The sequence below is a fragment of the Bufo gargarizans genome, chromosome 3 (assembly GCF_014858855.1).
Source record: "Bufo gargarizans isolate SCDJY-AF-19 chromosome 3, ASM1485885v1, whole genome shotgun sequence".
Classification (NCBI taxonomy): domain Eukaryota; kingdom Metazoa; phylum Chordata; class Amphibia; order Anura; family Bufonidae; genus Bufo; species Bufo gargarizans.
This window is the reverse complement of record NC_058082.1, coordinates 441,999,329-442,020,864: the sequence shown is the minus strand read 5'-3', so window position 1 is coordinate 442,020,864 and position 21,536 is coordinate 441,999,329. Positions and strand designations below refer to the sequence as shown.

The 21,536-nt window shown below is 44.0% G+C and overlaps 1 protein-coding gene across 1 annotated transcript in view; it reads left to right on the top strand.

The window, feature by feature from the left end:
* CAPZA1 (capping actin protein of muscle Z-line subunit alpha 1) overlaps positions 1-21,313 on the top strand; it is a 54,415-nt gene extending 33,102 nt beyond the window's left edge. Inside the window, exons 3-10 of the mRNA XM_044283501.1 lie at positions 3,911-3,962; positions 7,918-7,981; positions 9,608-9,814; positions 9,913-9,992; positions 11,994-12,072; positions 13,044-13,115; positions 18,448-18,510; positions 19,838-21,313. Of these exons, the coding sequence (XP_044139436.1) occupies positions 3,911-3,962; positions 7,918-7,981; positions 9,608-9,814; positions 9,913-9,992; positions 11,994-12,072; positions 13,044-13,115; positions 18,448-18,510; positions 19,838-19,978 (758 nt within the window). The 3' untranslated portion in view covers positions 19,979-21,313. The remainder of the gene's footprint in view (positions 1-3,910; positions 3,963-7,917; positions 7,982-9,607; positions 9,815-9,912; positions 9,993-11,993; positions 12,073-13,043; positions 13,116-18,447; positions 18,511-19,837) is intronic.
* Positions 21,314-21,536: the final 223 nt, after the last annotated feature.

Genomic DNA, 21,536 nt, shown 5'->3' with positions numbered 1-21,536 from the left:
GAAGTGTATTTGAATTACAGTAACTTTCGTACTCCTCATTGGCTGAAAATACTCCTCAAAAATGGTAAGAGTGAAAAAATGTAGCGCCACCTCTGCTTGTGATTGTAACTCTGCCTGTGATGATGGCTACTGAAAATTCCCTGTACAGAACAGGAAATCATGACCTGTTATTAGGCCTAGTGGCCAGTGTGAACATGTTCAGAATTATATACTTTTTTTTTTTTTTTTTTTTTTTTTTTATGTGGATAGTGACATGGAAAAATAAAAAAAATTAAAACTCACCCAAAAAATGTTTAACAATAGGTAATTTTCTGACAACACATTCCCTTTAGGCCTATTGCACACGACCGTATGGCTTTTTCAGTGTTTTGCAATCCGTTTTTCACGGATCCGTTGTTCTGTTTTTTGTTTCAGTTTCTGTTCCGTTTTTCCGTATGGCGTATACAGTAATTACATAGATAAAATTGGGCTGGGCATAACATTTTCAATAGATGGTTCAGCAAAAAACGGAACGGAAACGGAAGACATACGGATGCATTTCCGTATGTGTTCCTTTTTTCTTTTTTTTGCAGACCCATTGACTTGAGTGGAACCACGGAACGTGATTTGCGGCCAATAATAGGACATGTTCTATCTTTAAACAGAACGGAAATACGAAAACGGAATGCATACGGAGTACATTCCGTTTTTTTTTGCGGAACCATTGAAATGAATACGGAACGCAGAAAATGGCCAGTAAACTGGGAAAGAAAATGGTCGTGTGCAGGAGGCCTTAGGGTTACAACCCCTTGGTGCTGCTGACCACGTGCAGCCAAGCAACATCCACCTCGAAAAGTGGCTTCACAATTTAGAGGGGGAGTCGAACCCTAATACAAGGGGTCTAATTGCTGCATCCCTAATGTGGGCAAGTGTTCAATATGCCCTGGAAAGACGTTCCGTCACAGAGACTGCTTTACATTAGATTACAAGCCTGGCACGACAGCACCTAATAAGACTAGCTCCGTGGATGCCACCATGTGATGCTTCTCGCTGATTGGTACCCTTAGCAGATGCCCTTATTTCTAGAGACCTGTTTCCATGACAGATAGCAGGGATATTGTATTGCTGTAGCTATTCTGACAGCATGCTATCGTGTGCGGCCCATCTATTCTGCTGATTAATACTAATGATGACAGGTCTGCTATTGAAGGCATATGTTCATTTTATTGATGATCTGGGAATAGAAGTAAACTAAGAAGTGACATAAATGTATGTATATGGGCTCTGCAGATTTTCCTTCTGGATCTGCGGACAGAAAGTCCAGCAGATGATAGTACCAGATAAATGAGTGGGATGTGTACAAATCTCTACCATACGCTGCGTATTGTTTCAGTGCAAAAAATGTGATCTCTTGATTTTTACATCTGTGGCATGTTCATTTCCAACACTGAATTTTTTTGGATTTTCCCAACTGAATTTGGATTTGTGGCTGCAGATTTCCCTGTGGATACTTGCATAATTGCAGCGTAAATTGTCTACACCTGGCCTAATAGTGTAGTAACGTGCCATCATGTAAGAATCGGTGTTAGTGTATATGGGGAGATGTAATGTAACAGTGTATATGGGGGGATGTAATGTAACAGTGTATATGGGGGGGTGTAATGTAACAGTGTATATGGGGGGGGGTGTAATGTAACAGTGTATATGGGGGGGGTGTAATGTAGGGGTGGGCGGTATGCGATATAAATTTGTGCCACGATATGGATTTTGTGCATATCGCTGGACCGCGACATGATCACGGAGCGGTAGTGAAGATTGGTTACCATGGCAGCCAGGATGCTACTGAAGTCCTGGCTGCCATGGTATGTTAGTGAGCAGCATTATACTCACATTCGCCGTGGCTGCCGGTCGCTCCTTCTGTCTGTGTGGCGCATTGCCAATGCTTATAGCATTAGCAATTCCCGCACGGACCTATGAGAAGGAGCGCCCGGCGGCCACGGCGCACGTGAGTATAATGCTGCTCACTAACATACCATGGCAGCCAGGACTTCAGTAGCGTCCTGGCTGCCATGGTAACCGATCGGCATATGGGGGGAGGGTGATGTAACAGTGTATATGGGGGGAGGGTGATGTAACAGTGTATATGGGGGGAGGGTGATGTAACAGTGTATATGGGGGGAGGGTGATGTAACAGTGTATATTGGGGGGAGGGTGATGTAACAGTGTATATTGGCTGGGGGGTGATGTAACAGTGTATATTGGCTGGGGGGTGATGTAACAGTGTATATTGGCTGGGGGGTGATGTAACAGTGTATATTGGCTGGGGGGTGATGTAACAGTGTATATGGGGGGGGGGGCTCAAGACGTCATACTGTATGGGGTCAGCCACAAGGAGACGTTGTAATAAAGTAGCGTCCTGGCTGCCATGGTAACCGATCGGAGCCCCAGCATTACACTGCTGGGACTCCGATCGGAACTGCCCACTGCCCAATGATGGGGGAGGGAGGGGGACCCTGTGGCCACTGCCACCAATGATTAATACTGGGGAGGGAGGGGGGGGGTGGGTTTGAGTTACCAGAGGGGGCTGATACTGCTGTTGTGTGCACAAAGCACAGGGCAGCAGGGAGAGTGTAAAGTCCTATTCACCCTAATAGAGCTCTAATTATCACCCACCCCTAATGTAACAGTGTGTATGGGGGGGGGGGGGTGTAATGGTGTAATGTAACAGTGTATATGGGGGGGGTGTAATGTAAGTGTATATGGGGGGGGTGTAATGTAAGTGTATATGGGGGGGTGTAATGTAAGTGTATATGGGGGGTGTAATGTAACAGTGTATATGGGGGGGTGTAATGTAACAGTGTATATGGGGGGGTGTAATGTAACAGTGTATATGGGGGGGTGTAATGTAACAGTGTATATGGGGGGGTGTAATGTAACAGTGTATATGGGGGGGTGTAATGTAACAGTGTATATGGGGGGGGTGTAATGTAACAGTGTATATGGGGGGGGGTGATGTAACAGTGTATATGGGGGTGATGTGATGTAACAGTGTATATGGGGGGGTGATGTGATGTAACAGTGTATATGGGGGGGGGTGATGTGATGTAACAGTGTATATGGGGGGGGGTGATGTGATGTAACAGTGTATATGGGGGGGGGTGATGTAACAGTGTATATGGGGGGGGGGTGATGTAACAGTGTATATGGGGGGGGGGGGTGATGTAACAGTGTATATGGGGGGGGGTGATGTAACAGTGTATATGGGGGGGGGCTCAAGACGTCATACTGTATGGGGTCAGCCACAAGGAGACGTTGTAATAAAGTCTCGTGGCCACAAGCCACCATACATACAATAGTACTTTACGATATACGTTTCCCGCGGCTGCCTCGCTTGTGTGCTCTGATTCTGACATGAGAGATCGGTGGGCGGAGATTTGAATATGGGAGCAAGGAGGAGGGAGAGCCGGGGGCGGCCCGCTGCGGGAAGTAATACGTTTTGTAATTTCGTCATCAGAGCACACGAGCCAGGCAGCCGCAGGAAAAGTCTCTCCAGAGACACCCAGTACTCGCACAGAGTTCGCCACATACAATAGAACCGGCACGGGTGGGTGACGTACGGTGATGTCAGATGGTGGGTGGAGTCTGGAGACTTGAATAAGGGAGAAGGAGCCAGGAGCGAGTGGAAGTAATGTGTTTGTACTCGGCGCTATGCAAGGTGCAGGGGCGGGCAGACGCAGATTTAGAAGCGGTCAGCGCACATGACCGCTTCGATGACGTCACAAAATGCTGCGGTAATTAGGAAACAGTGATATCGCCATATCGCCGTTTTTTTAATACCGCAGTATATCGTGAACACCGGTATACCGCTCATCTCTAATATGGGGGGAGTGTAAAGTAACAGCATATGCATGTTTTTTTTTCTTCATTTTAGATGTCCGGTTACTCCTCAACAATGACAATCTGCTCAGGGAGGGAGCCGCGCAGTAAGTCTCCTTAACTAATGTTTGTAACGTTACTGTCCACAGTGAGCCTGTTTTCAGAGTTGTTTTCGCTGTATAACGTTGTATAGCAAGTCCATTACAGAGTTTGTCCACAGGATGAATTAAATAAGCATGGGGTAAAATGGGTTGAAATAAGCAAACAATTATTACACACCTCACTATTCCCCCGCCACTGCAGTTCTGATGCTGCTTTTCACTTCCTGGTCCCAGGCTTGACACACAGGAAATGGCTTGGACTGTCTGCTCAGCCAATCGGTGGCTGAGCTTGGGCACCACTCCAGTGATTGGCTGAGTGGGCAGTCCAAGGCATTTCCTGTGTGTCAAGCCCTGACCAGAAAGTGAAGAGCAGTGGCGGAGGATTGGTAATGTAATGATTGTTTGCTATTTTTAACCCATCCAGCCTCATTTCATTTAAAAAAGTATTCCCTGGAATATCCCTTTAACACATTAATTGCATACTCCCTTTTAGGAATGATTGGACAGTGTACATGTATATAGGTACCCAGCCACACTCACATTTTGCAATCTGTTGTAAATATGTGCACCCTATTGGGGGAGATTTATGAAACTGTGTTTGTTGCCCATAGCAACCAATCACAGGAACAGCTTTAATTTCTAATAGTGCACTTGAAAGCTGCATTGTGATTGGTCACTATGGGAAAAAGACAATTTTAGAAATCTGCTTCATTGTCTTGGTTGGAATTTTTTTAAAGGGTTTCTACCACTTTGATTTCACATAATTAGGTGTCAGACACTAGCGATCCGCTAGTGTCTGCTCTGCCAAACAATCCTGCTATAATAGCTTTTGGGGCAGCCGTTTACCTAAAAAAAGAACTTATATTAATATGCTAATGACCCTCTAGGTGCTATGGGGGCGTCATTAGCACCTAGAGGATCGGTCTACCTTCACAAGATGCCGCCGCCCAGCGCGTCCCTCCAGCCCGCCCATCTCCTCCGGAATGTGATCAAACGGACACTTCACGCGCATGCGCAGCGCGCGGCTGTATTCGGCGCATGCGCAGTGAATGTACGACCGCTTCCCTGCTCAGACATCTCCACTGCGCCTGCGCCGATGGAGCACTATGACGTCATCGGCGCAGGCGCAGTGGAGATGTCTGAGCATGGAAGCGGTCGGACATTCACTGCGCACGCGCCGAATACAGCCGCGCACGGCGCATGCGCGTGAAGTGTCCGTTTGATCGCATTCCGGAGAAGATGGGCGGGCTGGAGGGACGCGCTGGGCGGCGGCATCTTGTGAAGGTAGACCGATCCTCTAGGAGCTAATGATGCCCCCATAGCACCTAGAGGGTCATTAGCATATTAATATAAGTTCTTTTTTTAGGTAAACGGCTGCCCCAAAAGCTATTATAGCAGGATTGTTTGGTAGAGCAGACACTAGCGGATCGCTAGTGTCTGACACCTAATTATGTGAAATCAAAGTGGTAGAAACCCTTTAAATCTCATTGTCAGTTGATTAGTTCCTTGGTCCTCCTGTAGTACACACATTGCAAACACATGACTTGAAGCTTCCTCCTCTGTTCCATAACGAGGTTGTCCAGAGTTTTGATATTGATGACTTATCTTCAGGATAGGCCATTGGTACCAGATCAGCTGTCCTCTTTCATCTCTGGCACCTGAACCACACAGGTCCGTCCATTGTGTAGTGGACGGAACTGGTAACTGCAACACTGCTCCAGTTGAAGTGAATAGGAGCAACGCTGCAGTTACCAGCTCTGTCCACTGCACAATGGATGGCGCTGGAAGCTCTGGTGGCGGAATAGTATGATGTCACCTGGTGGTCAAAATTTATAGCATTGTGCACATCGATTTATTGAGCTGTGTGCCTCCTGTTCAGGCGTCCTCAATCACTCTCTGCCCAACCTGGTCTCTGCATAGTGATCCTCAAACTATACAGTCGTGGCCAAAAGTTTTGAGAATTACATAAATATTGGAAATTGGAAAAGTTGCTGCTTAAGTTTTTATAATAGCAATTTGCATATACTCCAGAATGCTATGAAGAGTGATCAGATGAATTGCATAGTCCTTCTTTGCCATGAAAATTAACTTAATCCCAAAAAAACCTTTCCACTGCATTTCATTGCTGTCATTAAAAGACCTGCTGAGATCATTTCAGTAATCGTCTTGTTAACTCAGGTGAGAATGTTGACGAGCACAAGGCTGGAGATCATTGTCAGGCTGATTGGGTTAAAATGGCACACTTGACTTGTTAAAAGGAGGGTGATGCTTGAAATCATTGTTCTTCCATTGTTAACCATGGTGACCTGCAAAGAAACGCGTGCAGCCATCATTGCGTTGCATAAAAATGGCTTCACAGGCAAGGATATTGTGGCTACTAAGATTGCACCTCAATCAACAATTTATAGGATCATCAAGAACTTCAAGGAAAGAGGTTCCATTCTTGTTAAGAAGGCTTCAGGGCGTCCAAGAAAGTCCAGCAAGCGCCAGGATCGTCTCCTAAAGAGGATTCAGCTGCGGGATCGGAGTGCCACCAGTGCAGAGCTTGCTCAGGAATGGCAGCAGGCAGGTGTGAGCGCATCTGCACGCACAGTGAGGCGAAGACTTTTGGAAGATGGCCTGGTGTCAAGAAGGGAAGCAAAGAAGCCACTTCTCTCCAAAAAAAACCCCCATCAGGAACAGATTGATCTTCTGCAGAAAATATGGTGAATGGACTGCTGAGGACTGGGGCAAAGTCATATTCTCCGATGAAGCCTCTTTCCCGATTGTTTTGGGGCATCAGGAAAAAGGCTTGTCCGGAGAAGAAAAGGTGAGCGTTACCATCAGTCCTGTGTCAAGCCAACAGTAAAGCATCCTGAGACCATTCATGTGTGGGGTTGCTTCTCATCCAAGGGAGTGGGCTCACTCACAATTTTGCCCAAAAACACAGCCATGAATAAAGAATGGTACCAAAACACCCTCCAACAGCAACTTCTTCCAACAATCCAACAACAGTTTGGTGAAGAACAATGCATTATCCAGCACGATGGAGCACCGTGCCATAAGGCAAAAGTGATAACTAAGTGGCACGGGGACCAAAACGTTGACATTTTGGGTCCATGGCCTGGAAACTCCCCAGATCTTAATCCCATTGAGAACTTGTGGTCAATCCTCAAGAGGCGGGTGGACAAACAAAAACCCACTAATTCTGACAAACTCCAAGAAGTGATTATGAAAGAATGAGTTGCTATCAGTCAGGAATTGGCCCAGAAGTTGATTGAGAGTATGCCTAGTCGAATTGCAGAGGTCCTGAAAAAGAAGGGCCAACACTGCAAATATTGACTCTTTGCATAAATGTCATGTAATTGTCGATAAAAGCCTTTGAAACGTTTGAAGTGCGTGTAATTATATTTCACTACATCACAGAAACAACTGAAACAAAGATCTAAAAGCAGTTTAGCAGCAAACTTTGTGAAAACTAATATTTGTGTCAAAATTTTTGGCCACGACTGTAGAGCAGAAAATGCAGTAGAAATGGCTTTCTGCGGGGGAGAGACATTTTATTAGTGCCCCTGCAGTGAACAAAGGGAAGAAAGTGATTGAGCATGTGTGACCAGCAGTACTTAGCTCACTAGATGGACGTGCACATTGCTATATACGCTTTGACCACTAGATGACGCTATTTTGTGTAAGCAATTGTTATGACTCTTCAATAGATCTTTTATTTAACAGAAGGTAAATGGTTAATCTTCATTTTTACAGTGAATTTGACATGTATTGGTGGGACAGCCCTCCTTTTTACAATGTTATTAGCCTCCATGCAGTTTGACCCCCCCCCATAATCCTAGACAACCCCTTTAATTAACAATCACTTTATAGAATAAGATACCAAAACTCCTCTAAAAGCTTCATAATTTACAGCATTATACCTAAAAGTCAAATATAAAACTTACATATGTTATCACTTCTCTTTGGTCCACAGTGCATTTGCCCAGTACAACATGGATCAGTTTACCCCTGTAAGGATTGATGGTTACGATGACCTGGTAAGAAGATTATAACTTTAGAATGAAAGCATCCGGACAGAGTTATTAATAATAGTGCAGCAGAGTGTTGTCACTCAGACTGTGCGCCACATATTATAGGTGTCTGGGCTGTATTACCGTGGCCGAGAGTTGCCTAGATTATTGCTAACAAGCGTTCGTAGGAAAGTTCGTTAGCGATGATCTACCTGTGTAAAGTTTCCACCAATTACCCGAGTGAAACACTTGCCGGCAGCAGATCGCGGTGTCTAATCACCCTCTGGTGCCAGCAAATAATGATTCTGTATGGGGACGAGCAATGGCATTAGCAATCACTCCTACCCACACTGCGGAGGAGACCACTGTATCTAATATTAACGCTCTCCTTTGCTGACGAGCAGGCGATTGCAGGGAAGGAGCGCTTCCATCCCGACAATCGGCAGCTTCATCTGCCAGTGTAATACAGCCCCACTGTGTACCAAAGTTTAGGCGCTCAGTAAGCTAGACAATAGAAGGAGTACGGTTAGGCAAAAATGTCTAGCCATGCACCAAATTTATCCTCCAGCATGAGACACTGTGATACATTTGGTACATCTTTAAACCGCCTATGTTTACACGGTCTAATTGTTATACAGGTTATTATATCTGCTCCATTGTTTTTTATTGAATGGGTCAGTTATGTGGTGTTTGTAAAGTAGTCATCAGATATTTCCTCTATTCTTGTCATGTGCACTAGGGTTGATTTCATGTTCTGCTCAAAATCTTAGGCTACATTCACACGAGCATATTTTGTTTTCGTGTCCTCTTAGTTTTTTTGTTTTTTTTTTGCGGATAGGGTGAGGACCCATTCGTTTCAATGGGTCAGCAAAAATGCACACCGTGTCTTGTCCGCATCCATATGTCCGTTCTGTAGCCCCGCAAAAAAGATGGCGCATGTCCTATTCTTGTCCATTTTGTTACAATGGATCCGCAAAAGAAAAACTGACCGCAAAATACGTACGGTCGTGTAAATGTAGCCTTAGGGTCCAGTTCTGCGACCACCAACAATGTGTGTGTCATTTGTGTTTGCAGTCATCATTGGACGCTTCCATTCTACAGTACTATTGTTTGCCATCTGCCATGGTTAAGGATATGTTTGCATCCTGGTATTGCCATGCTGATTTCAGTGAATGTTCCACACCAAAATCCGTGTCCCATCGTTTTGAATGAGAATCATATGGCAGATTTTGTCTAGGGGGGGTTGAAATTTTGCAGTAGTGCATTACTTCTTAAAGGAGTTATCCCGGCCCAGCCTTTTATAGCTGAGATGGAAAGCCCCTGCCTGGGGAAGTGGAGCTATGGAAATGGACGAGCAACCGACTCTCCAATGTTTCGGTGTTGTCCATAGCAGTGAATGGGCACTTTGCAAACAGAGCAGCACAGTAAGCTAAGTTGTCTCTGTACTTGTGACCACCCCAGGCCAGCGCTACTATTGGTTATTCCCTTCTCATCCCCCTTACGGCTCCTACCTGTTCTAGTAGAAAATATTCCAGTATGACAGTGCATGGATATTTATAAAAATATAATTATATGCATACATACAAAACAGCAGCACACTCAAATAATGAAAAAAAAGTAGAAGTTTTCTCATCCATTTTTACTTTTATTAAGGTCCTAATTACAGAACACGGAGACCTGGGCAGTGGTCGGTTCTTGGATCCTCGGAACAGGATTTCCTTTAAATTTGACCACCTAAAAAAAGATGCAAGTGATCCTCATCCTGATGAAACAGACACAGCTTTAAAGTCCTGGAGAGATGCCTGCGACAATGCTTTAAAAGCATATGTGAAGGACCACTATCCCAGCGGCGTCTGTACTGTTAAGTATCAGTTTTGGCTTTTTGCTCAGTATTTCCTGAATGTAATGTATCTTTATACTACTCAAACTCCATCCACTGACTGGTCTCCTTTCCCCAGGTGTATGCAAAGACTATCGATGGACAGCAGACAATAATAGCCTGCATTGAGGGCCACCAGTTCCAGCCCAAAAACTTTTGGTATGTAGGTATTTTGAGAGCTATCGATTGCATCCCCTAAAAGAGTACATGTGGTTGCAGTGTAATCTGCAGACCGGAGAAGCTGAGCAGATTGATATACAGGAGCGTAGCTGCTGCACTGTTTGCATAGCTTCCATTCACTACAATGGGAGTTGCGGAAACATCGGAGCACCAGCCCACTCCACTCTTTCCGTAAGCCCAGCCACCTGGGGCCAAGGTTTAGTACTATCTTGCTGTGCAAAATGCACAACCCCTTTAGTTCTGAAACAACAGGGATTTAAATGCATAAACTACAAGTTTTGCTGAATCTTTTCTTATAAAACTATATATGTCTGCTTAGCTCCTCTGGCGCTATAACCTGCTGCCTATAGCTCTACCTTGCATTTCGTGGTGACAGCTCCTCTTTAAAGCTGTCGGACACAAAGAGGAAGGGATTGCTTAGATGCAAAGCAAGGTCATATGATATATTTCTGGTCATCAGAAACCCTCTGCACAAAGTCTGGTTCTGAACACAACAACTGGGCAGTGACTTGCACCATACTGTATGTCTCATGCTTAAAGGGATTCTCCCACAACTAACTTGGCATAGCCGCTGAGTTATTCAATAAACCGTATCTGTATAGCGCCACCTGCTGTTTGTTTTCTTATTTCTTTGACCTGCTCGCTGAGATGGCCGCACATGCTCAGTTTCATCCTTCGACTGCCTCCTGAGCTGTGATAGGGAGAGCTGAGACACGCCCCCTTAGCTGCAGCAGAAAAGACACTCCCCTTGAGCTGTCAGCTGGATATCAATTTAGTAGAGCAATGAATGTGGAGATCTCTGGATCCATGTGAGGTACAGGGCTGGTTCTAGCTTTGTTAGAAAGAGATTGTCATCTATATGATGTCTCAGGCCTCCTGCACACGACAGTATTTTTTAACGTCCCGCGAAACGTTGTACCGTGCTCTGTGTCCGTTTTTTCTTCCGTGGGTCTTCCATGATTTTCGGAGGATCCACGGACATGAAAAATGAAAAAAAAAAATCTGTCAAGTTTGCCATTGAAATGATAGGAAAAAACGGACGCGGATGACAATCTTGTGTGCGTCCGTGAACCGTTGGCCGTGGAAAAAATAGGACAGGTCATATTTTTTTCACAGCCAGGAAACACAGATCACGGATGCGGCTGCCAAACGGTGCAGTTTCCGATTTTTCCACGGACCCATTGAAAGTCAATGGGACCGCAGAAAAACACGTTAAACGGGACAATGGCCACGGGTGCACACAACGGTCGTGTGCAGGAGGCCTCATTTTCATTTTTTACATGAATCATGGGATAACCCCTTTAAGGCTACTTTCACGCTAGCGTTTTTGCTGGATCCGTTCTGATAATACAACCATCTGCATCCGTTATGAACGGATCCAGTTGTATTATCTTTAACATAGCAATGATGGATCCGTCATGAACTCCATTGACTTGCATTGTGGGTCATGACGGATCAGTCTTGTTCCGCATCCCATGACAGAAATAAAACCGCAGTTTGCTGTGGTTTCCTCTCTGGTATGGGAACGCAACCAAAAGTAACGCAATGCATTTTGGAGCATTCTGTTTAGTTACGCTTTGTACCCATTGACAATGAATAGGGACAAAACAGAAGCGTTGTTGTTTTTTTTTTTTTTTTTTTTTTTTTTTTTTTTTTTCCCCCAGTATTGAGATCCTATGACAGATCTCAATACCGGAAAATAGAAACTCTAGTGTGAAAGTAGCCTAACATGTAATCCTGAAAATTTAAATAAGGCCTCGTTCACATGAACATATCCATTTTGCAAACCACAGATCCACTCATAGGGGCTGAGTTCAGCTCTGAACACGGACAACCCCTGTAATGGCTTTTAAAAGACTTTACTTTAGTCTGATGTCTGGAGGACTGTATCCTATAGCCCTGTAGTTGTCTGCCTAGTGGTCTTTCTTCTTTATGGCTGGAGCCGTCGACCCATCCTAATGAAATCTTTTCTACCCTTAGGAATGGCCGTTGGAGGTCTGAGTGGAAATTCACCATTTCACAGTCTACTGCTCAACTGGTTGGAGTGCTTAAGATTCAGGTAAATATTAAAGGGGTTGGCCACTTTCTGGCTATTCTTGACCAATGCGTTTGTGAGATGATTTAATGGCACTTACTAACATAGTCTTGGTTAAAATTCGCCACCATTTTCTAGATTTCATAAGGTATGACCCCTTGTTTACAAAGTCTTCTGTGCTGTCCACACAGAGGTCTTGTCCACAAGAGGGTCATGTGACCAGGCAGATCATCTCTATTCATATACTCCACACCTGCCACCTCTACCTGTTCTGTTGGGAGTTTAGTGCAGGTGCAGTGTGTTTGAATAGAGGCGACCTCACATGGAGGTGATTAGCCTGGCACATGACTCTCCATCAGTGGCCATCTTATGGACAAGACCTCTGTGCGGACAGCACAAAGGACTTTGTAAACAAGGGACTGCCATAGAAAATGGTGCAGAATATCAACAAAGACTATATTAGTAAATGCCATCTAATCATGCTACAAACACATTGCACTTTAGCCAGAAAGTGGCCAACCCCTTTAAAGAAAATCAAAATGATTACTGATATGCGGGCTATAATGAAGTAGCTTGAGTTTTTACATGTATAAATAAGTGCCCTGACGGCTCCGCTCCTGTCAGTCAGGCTGATGACGGTATGTAAACTGGTGTCTCACCTCATGTCCCATGACCACATCAGCTAATGGCTCCTGTGCTGTATGTGTGCACCACCACAGCCATTGGAAGTTATGGCCACCAAACATGTGGACACGACTGGAAAGTTGCAAGGAGCTAGAAAAGCTACAGAGCTTACTATAAGGTTTAGAGAAAGTCAGAGGTCAAAGTAGAAATCTGTTCACTTTACACATGTGTAGGCCCTGCTGCTTCCTCCCAGAAACAGCGCCTCTACAGGATGTGTGTGGTATTGCTGCTGGTATTAACCAATGTGTTAAATATAAGTCCTCAATGTATTTGGAGCATAGGATTAATCTAGCTTCTCTTATTGTTGACAGGTTCACTACTATGAAGATGGTAATGTTCAGCTGGTTAGCCATAAAGACGTGCAGGAATCCATAACGGTCTCTGTAAGTACGCAGCATCTGAACCACTTAAACTGTTAGGGCCTTTTCACACATGTTTTTTCCTGTTTTTTTTAATTTATTTTTTATATCAATAAGTTCAATACCAAGCTGAATTTTCAGCTTGAGGTTTTTGAAGCAGATCTGCGCCAAAAAAAGCACAACAAATGTGTGGACTTACATGGAGCTGTTTTTTTCAGCCTTTTATTCATTTCAGAGCCAGAGTCGGCGCTGATTCTGCTCCAAAATAGGGCATGCTGCTTCTTTTGTACACGTTAAAAAAATTAAAAAAAAGTGCAGCTTCCTATTGAAATGAATGGGAGGCTGTTTTGAGGTGTTTTGGGAGCAGATTTTGAGGCAGGAACGCTCCTAAATCAGCACCAAAAAACTCACTGTGAACTGGCCCTTATGGTTTAACACAGCAGAAAATATAATTAGGAAAGATTTGAGGTGTTTTTGCCACGGAATCCATGGCAAATTCCAATTATGACCCCCCAGATCTCTGCAGTGGGGTCGCAGTTTAAATGGCAGGGATCCGATAGCGGTCTAGCCCCATTCAGTGTTCTTTAAACAGAATTTGGACACCTGTTCATGTCTGTTATCGACACTGATTTAGATTTCGCAGACAGTTGAACTTGAGCGCATTTTAATATTGAAGAGCCATGGGAATATACACTTTTTTTAGTTTCCGCAGCTGAAGTAAGCGTGGGAAATCTGCTGTGTGAATATGCCATTATTATACATGTATATGTTATACTCATCTCTTGGCTGGGTAAAGATAAATATACGCCGCCTATAAAGATACCAAAAACTCATCTTTATTATTTTATATTAAAAGCCACATGTGTATAAAATACATGAGTTCACACTGAAGATGAAGGCAAGTAGGACACCTGGTGGGCAAAACCAGCTACTACCATACATTACCTAGGCCATGACACATACTGCAGATATAGGGCACAGGAGGAAAGATACAGTAATACCAAATATGTATATAGTAAAAAGCATAGCATAAGGTGCCTCTGGAGAGGTGGGGACCTGGTTTGTGTATAGCATTGACCTTTACTATTCTTACATGTGGTGGGGTACATTTCATTTTGGGATATTTTTCGTACATTGGTCTGTAGATTGCTGACTGTTCTCTTCTGTGCATTGCCTAGGCAATGTATGGTAGTAGCTACTTGTCGTCTTCATCTTCTGTGTGGACCCCTATCTATTTTCATTGTTTTGGGGTACATATAACATAAACTTTTACTAACGCAATGTGAGGGCTAATAGAAAAACAAAGACCTAATTCCTGTCCATGTCATATACCTTGTTGATTCTTCATTTTTTGAAATGACCATTTATGTTGACGGGTCAACTTTGTTTGTTGAATGTATTTGAGCTAGCAATTAAAATATTTAATGATACAAAGTTGGTAAGTATCCACTTATTTCTGATGATATTGGCTTTTTCTGTACTAATTAAAGCTGCCAATACAATTGACCACAACTGTATCACTGTGATAGAGACTGTGGCACAGTCTAAGGCTGCTTTCACACTAGCGTTCGGGTGTCCGCTCGTGAGCTCCGTTTGAAGGGGCTCACGAGCGGACCCGAACGCAGCCGTCCAGCCCTGATGCAGTCTGAATGGAGCGGATCCGCTCAGACTGCATCAGTCTGGCGGCGTTCAGCCTCCGCTCCGCTCGCCTCCGCACGGACAGGCGGACAGCTGAACGCTGCTTGCAGCGTTCGGGTGTCCGCCTGGCCGTGCGGAGGCGTGCGGATCCGTGCGGATCCGTCCAGACTTACAATGTAAGTCAATGGGGACGGATCCGTTTGAAGATGCCACAATGTGGCTCAATCTTCAAGCGGATCCGTCCTCCATTGACTTTACATTGAAAGTCTGGACGGATCCGTCCCAGGCTATTTTCACACTTAGCTTTTTTTTTGCTAATATAATGCAGACGGATCCGTTCTGAACGGAGCCTCCGTCTGCATTATTATGAGCGGATCCGTTCAGAACGGATCCGCCCGAACGCTAGTGTGAAAGTAGCCTAATCAGCATACAGTCATGGCAGGCCGGGGGCCTTCGTTTGGGGTCCGGAGGAGCCCCTTCCCTCTGCCAACTTATTACATAGCATTTCCCTGACAAGATAATTTTGGGGTGACTGGCACAGCGACACAACAGGATAAAAAGACATACACGGCGCCTATTTAAACCATAGGGTTGTCCTTGTAGCACACAGATGAGTCAGGTCTTCAAGAGGGGTAACATGTCTTTGCAGCAGCTCTCCACTCTGTCCAAAAGAGCAGATATCCGCATTAGCAGTTAACCCCTTTCAAGAGTTGCCCAAATACAGTTTTCTTGAAAAGGGATCTTTTACCACCACTGGCCCCCTGTGCTTTCCGTTTTACAAGCAGGGGCGCTTTGCCAAATAGGGGTAGCGACATCAAGTAAAGCATCTGTTTCCTATAGATAGAGGTGGCTTTAGTAATGTACTGTAGGCTGTAAGTGCAAAAATAAACCTAAGGGCTCATGTATGCGACTAGTTTCTGTCCACATCTGACCCGCATTTTTTGCGGATTGCATGCAAACCCATACATTTAAGTGGAACCGCTAAGGATGCAAACGGCACACCATGTGCTGTCCGCATCTACATGTCCTTTCCGCACTCCCTTTTAAAAAAAAAAAAAATGTCCTATTCTTGTCCATTTTGCAGACAAGGATAAAATATTTCTACAGAAGTAAAAAAAAAATAGTGGCATGCACTTAGCCAGGATCTGTGTTTTGTGGGTCTACGATTTGCTGACTGCAAAACACAGCAGTGTGTATGAGCCCTAATGGTGCAACAGCTTGTATACTAAACCTGCCCCTCCATTCATACAGAAGTATGGGACCCCCATTCTTGTGATTGGTGGGAGGTCTCAGCAGTTGGACCCTGAACAATGAGATGGTTACTGTTGATGTGTTGCCACAACCCATATAGGGTGGTTGTCCAGTTTCAGGATGAAATGGATCATAACTTATGTGGCAGATCCCATGCCACTGCTCTGGTTCTCACAGCCCTGCCCTGTTGATTCAGCTGCAGAACTGAAGTCACATCGAAAACATGTGACTGCAGCAACCAATCACTGGCCTCATGCAGTGGTGTCGGATCTGCTAGGTAAGTAATGGTTTATTCATTTTTTCATTTTTATTTTGGCCATGCCTCGAGTGTTGTCCAGTCATGAGTGAGTCAGTTTGCCTTGTGCTGTTCCTAATTTTGTTTTTCTACATAAAATGTAAAAAGTTAGAGCTTACCTAACCGTTCAATAAACTTTGCAGGATTCAATAGTACAGTGTGTAAATGAGGAATAACACTATTTCTGACCATTAGATGATTTTTTTTTTTATCAGTTTTCCTCTGCATTATGAATGTCTAGTTTGCAGTTCTCCCAGAGATGGTGGTGGAAACTAGATGCCATCCACTGCACACAGAAAGTAGAGGGGAATCTGCTTATTAACCTAATCTTACTCAGAAGCAGCCTGATGATCATGGGGGACATTACATAGAAGTACTGACCTGTATGGTTGTGGATAAAGCACTTAGGAAGTTTATATCTCAGCCCATGTAGCTGCGGTAGTTTGCTTGTCTTTGTGTGCCTCTCATTAAATTCCTGCATACTCCTCCCCCCTCACCTCTCTATTTTTTATCAAGTCCTCACAGCATGCCCCCTGAAACCGAAAATTCATACTTACCTGTTCAATGCTGATCCAGTGCTCTGCGCTGTCCCTGCTGTCTCCTAGTCCGCACACTGTTTACACCTGGCTGGCCATGGGCATGGTCATATGCACCGCTCCAGCCAATGATTGGCTTCAGCGGTAACGTGCTGCTTGTAGCCACATCACTGCTGAAGCCAGTCATTGCCTGGAGCGGTGCATGTGACCATGCCGATGGACAGCCAGATGTAAACAGCATGCTGCGAGTGCTTGATAAAAAATAATTATTACCAGAAAACTCCTTAAGGCATTTTTCAAAGTGCAAAGCATTAGCAAGTGGTGGGGGAGAGGTAAACCGCTGATAACTGACAACTAGACATTTCTGAGTGATAAGACATGTTACAAAGTTCCTTGTGGTCACTTGTACTATTGATTCATGAAACGTTGTGTGAAAAGTTAGTGAACATTTAAAGAAAACTCATGTTTTGTTCCAATTTATAAAGATTTAAAGATGGCTATAGATGGGACCATTTACCCTTGAATTTGTCCATTTTTACTGTATTTTACCCTGTTAGCATGCTGCAGCGAGAGTAAGGCTTGTTTCTCAGATCTGACAGGCTGTTCTAGGTGGGAGCAGCCTGTCGGGTTCGTGAATACTGGGTGCCACTGTGTGGAGCTATAGTTCTGTCCGGCCCCATTCACTATAATAAAGACCGGCGGAGATCTGCTGGATGAAAACTGCTGTGCGCAGCGGTATTTATCTGGCTTCCGAACAGAATGGGGCCGAACAGAACCTGGTAGCGCCCGGTAATCCCGGATCCTGGCCGGAACAGCCTGCCGAATCTGTGTTAACGCAAATGTGAAACACGCCTATTATTTTTTTATTCCCAGTGTTGTGGATATTAATTGTCCATTGCTGCTCATGTATTTTCAGATGACCAAAGTGTTCAGTAACTACCAAAAAACCTGTATCGGTGACATAAACCATTATCACTATAAGGCTACATTCACACGTCAGTATTTATCTATATCCCGAATTTCGGTCAGTTTTTTTGCGGATCCGTTGTTCCTGAAAATGTTTCCGTATGTCATCAGTTTTTTGCGGATCCGCAAAAAACGGAAACATGTATAAATTTCACAAAGCAAATAAAGTTGTTTGGATTTCTTTGAAAAAAAATGGAAAAAAAAAAAGTGAATAAGTGATTTCTGTGGGTAGGCTTTAATTTCCAGGAACGGATTCCTCATAAAACGGATGACATACGTAACGACATACGAATGTCATCAGTTTTTTGCAGAACCATTGACTTTGTATTGTACCAGGATCCGATTTTTGCGGAAAAGAATAGGACAAGTTTTATATTTAATTTTTTTATTTTATTTTTCTCCAGGACCCATTGAAAATGAATGGGTCCAGAACTGGTCCTGATCTGTTTCGCAAAAAACGGAACAGATCAGGAAAGAAACAACGGACGTGTGAATGGACCCTTAGTATGTGTATGCCTGCACGCTGTAGCCCAGTATCTATTATGTGGTATACAGTTTCATCTTGTATATTTCCCATGAAGTAATGTCGCTACACTTATATACGGTACTTTGTTTTACATTCTGTTGCTATCTTTTTACAGTGTATTTCTTTTTTTCTTTCTCATTTTAGGGGGAGGTGCAGACTGCCAAGGAGTTTGTAAAGATTATAGAGCAAGCAGAAAATGATTACCAGGTAAACTGCATGTGGTGAACAGAAATCTAGAATATTATGGCTGCTTTATAATGAGAGAAAATTGCTTCCTGGTTCTCTTCTGGCAGCTATTGACACCATGTAAATGGGGTAAAGGAAGATATGGAGTGAATCAAGTCAGTAACAGTCAGTCAGATCTTAAGGATAACTCCCCTAAGGGCTCATGCACATGAACGTGTGCGGCCCATTGCCGTGTTGCCGACCGCAAATTGCTGTCCGCAATGCACAGGGATGCAGTCCCATTCACTTGAATGGGTCAGTGATCCGCAAGATTCAGTCCACTCCATAGTGCTTCCATGGGCTTCCGCTCCATATCTTGCGGATTGCGAAACCCATTCAAGTGAATGGGTCTGCATCCGTGATACGGAGCGCACATGGCCAGTGCCCATATATTACGACCCTGCTGTTTGCGGGCCGCAATATAGGCACGGGCCGCACACATTATAGTGTGCAGAACCCCTTAATATGAATTTCCATAAACATTTTTTTTGTCCATTAGGCTACATTCACACAACTGTATGAACGAGTCTGCATCCGTTCCACAGTTTTGCAGGACGGGTCCAGACCCATTTGTTTCAATAGAGCCGCAAAAGATGCGGACAGCACACTGTGTGCTGTCCGCATCCGTAGTTCTGTTACATGGCCCCGTAAAAAAGATCAGTGTCAATAGAATGTGTTTTTTTTTGTTTTTTCTTTTATATATTATTTTTATTGCGAATTGGAAGAGCCTGGCAGGGAACATGATGTGTTTCACTGGACTCAATAGATGCCCATTGTTTTCTTCAGAAACCTGTGATCTTCCCTCTAAATAGGACTCCTGTCTGTTGTAGTAAATACGTGTTAATCCCCATAATCTAATAATTCTGGATCATCATTTCTTGATAACCTGCATTGTGCGTTCCTCTGCCCCATACCAGTTGGGGTGTATCCCTACAAACACTGACATATTCCTTTAACAAAAGGTAACGCCCCAATTTCAATTACTCATACATTATGAGGAACGACACAATGGGGAGATAGGAGAATAGGTGCTCTAGTTTTAGTTCATATGGACTACAGGTATTCAGTAAAACAGACCCAGGGCTGTGGAGTCGGTAGATAAATGCTCCGACTCCTCAGTTTTTGGTACTTCCAAATCCTCTGTATTTAATATGCAAATGTAAAATTGCCTCAGACTCCACAGCCCTGAACAGACCTGTCAGGAGAGTGGACAGGTGTCCCCCTTCCTCCCCGAGCTGATGCTGATCATTTGTTACGCTAGGTTTTATTTCCTCCCTGGTAACCACGTGGCTCCTCTTCTCTCCCACAGACTGCCATCAGTGAGAACTACCAGACCATGTCAGACACCACTTTCAAAGCCTTACGTCGGCAGCTGCCCGTTACCCGCACCAAGATCGACTGGAACAAGATCCTCAGTTACAAGATTGGCAAAGAAATGCAGAACGCCTGATCATTTCAAAGAGCTCCAGCGATGTCTAGTGTGCAAAGCAAAGTCGGAAGTGTTTGGTCTTACACGTATGCTGTGTAACCCCTTACGTGCCAGAACGGCCGGCAGACTATTCTGTTATGGATGTCCTCTGGCACCGATGGGGTTAAAAGGAAAAAAGAAAAAAAAAGGGGGTTTATATAATGTGATATTTTGCTAGGGCCTACAAAGTTATTGTATTTTCTAACCTAGAAGCGCTGCAGAACAATCGGCTTTGTTTTATATTCTTCTCCCAGGAGCCTGTATATCTGATCACTGTGTATGTTGGTTCAGTTATTTTTTCTTTCTTTTTTTTTCAATTGACTTCTTGATGTTAGAAAACGTACCAGCTATGAACGCTCTTTTAAGCTCTGTTGATAGAGCGAGGGATAAAACAAGGAATGTTTTCTGCTAAGTCAATGGCACTTGTAATGGTAATCTAGTTGTAGTCACTTCACCTGTTACATCCAGCCCTAAGTAGTGTTACTAGTTCCCCTCATCATCCATCTCAGCACTTCTCCACTGCTAGAATACTAGACAATGCCCCACGAGCCGGATTATTCTCCCCCTGACTTTCTTCCTTCTCGCATTGATCTGTGCTTCTGCAGCGACCTGAACGTTTGATGACGGATTCCTTCAGATATGTGGATTAGCGTCAGTAATTGTCTCGCAAGACGGGGCTGTTGGGTGTGACGGCTGCTTTTTACAGCTTGGGCATTTAGGAATAGCTGAATTTGGCTCCTTTCACACCTAGCTTTAGTCCGATCCTATATTTTTAAACCTATGAAAACCTCCAGGTCACTAGCGCATAGAAGACATACATTTATTTGGCCTGCATTCACGGCTTTTGGCATTTTTACTTCTCTATGAAAAGGCGTCTCACAGCAGCAGTTGCTTTTTTGGGTTTCATATAAGAAACGCTGGTGGCCAGGTAGGTTGTCATTTGATTGTTTGGCTCAGATTGCAATATTCAGGTTGTTCAGGTCTGCTATCTCTGCTCTTTTATCTTCCGTCTCTCATCTCTTACGGTCTAAATGAAAACTTGAAACTAGTCAGATAAAAAGGAATGGCACTTTCTTTGACCACCCCCCCATCCTCCTTTTTTTGTGACGAGCATCCCTATTGTGTTAAAACGAGCAATTTTTTTATACTTTTTCAAACGGTTCGGAGAGGATAAAGCTTAGAAACAAAATGGGATGCAAACCTCTTCATCTTCTAGCGCTTTAATGGATTTGTGGCACGTTGAGATTGTACCACAGTTATATGGACGTTTGATTAAAACGTGTATAAATCATAAATAAAGATTTGCACCAAAGTGAACAATGCTGGCATACAATGTTGTCTGTCTACACGTCATTGAAAAAAACATAAGGGGAGATTTATCAGACTGGTGTAAAGTAGAACTGGCTTGGTTGCCATGGCAACTAAGTTCTACTTTACACCAGTTTGATAAATGACCCCAATAGTATTCAAAGAGCATCTTCTGCAGACACATCAACCTCTTCCCCAGGCATAATCTTATCAGAAGTTCTCAACCTAAGGG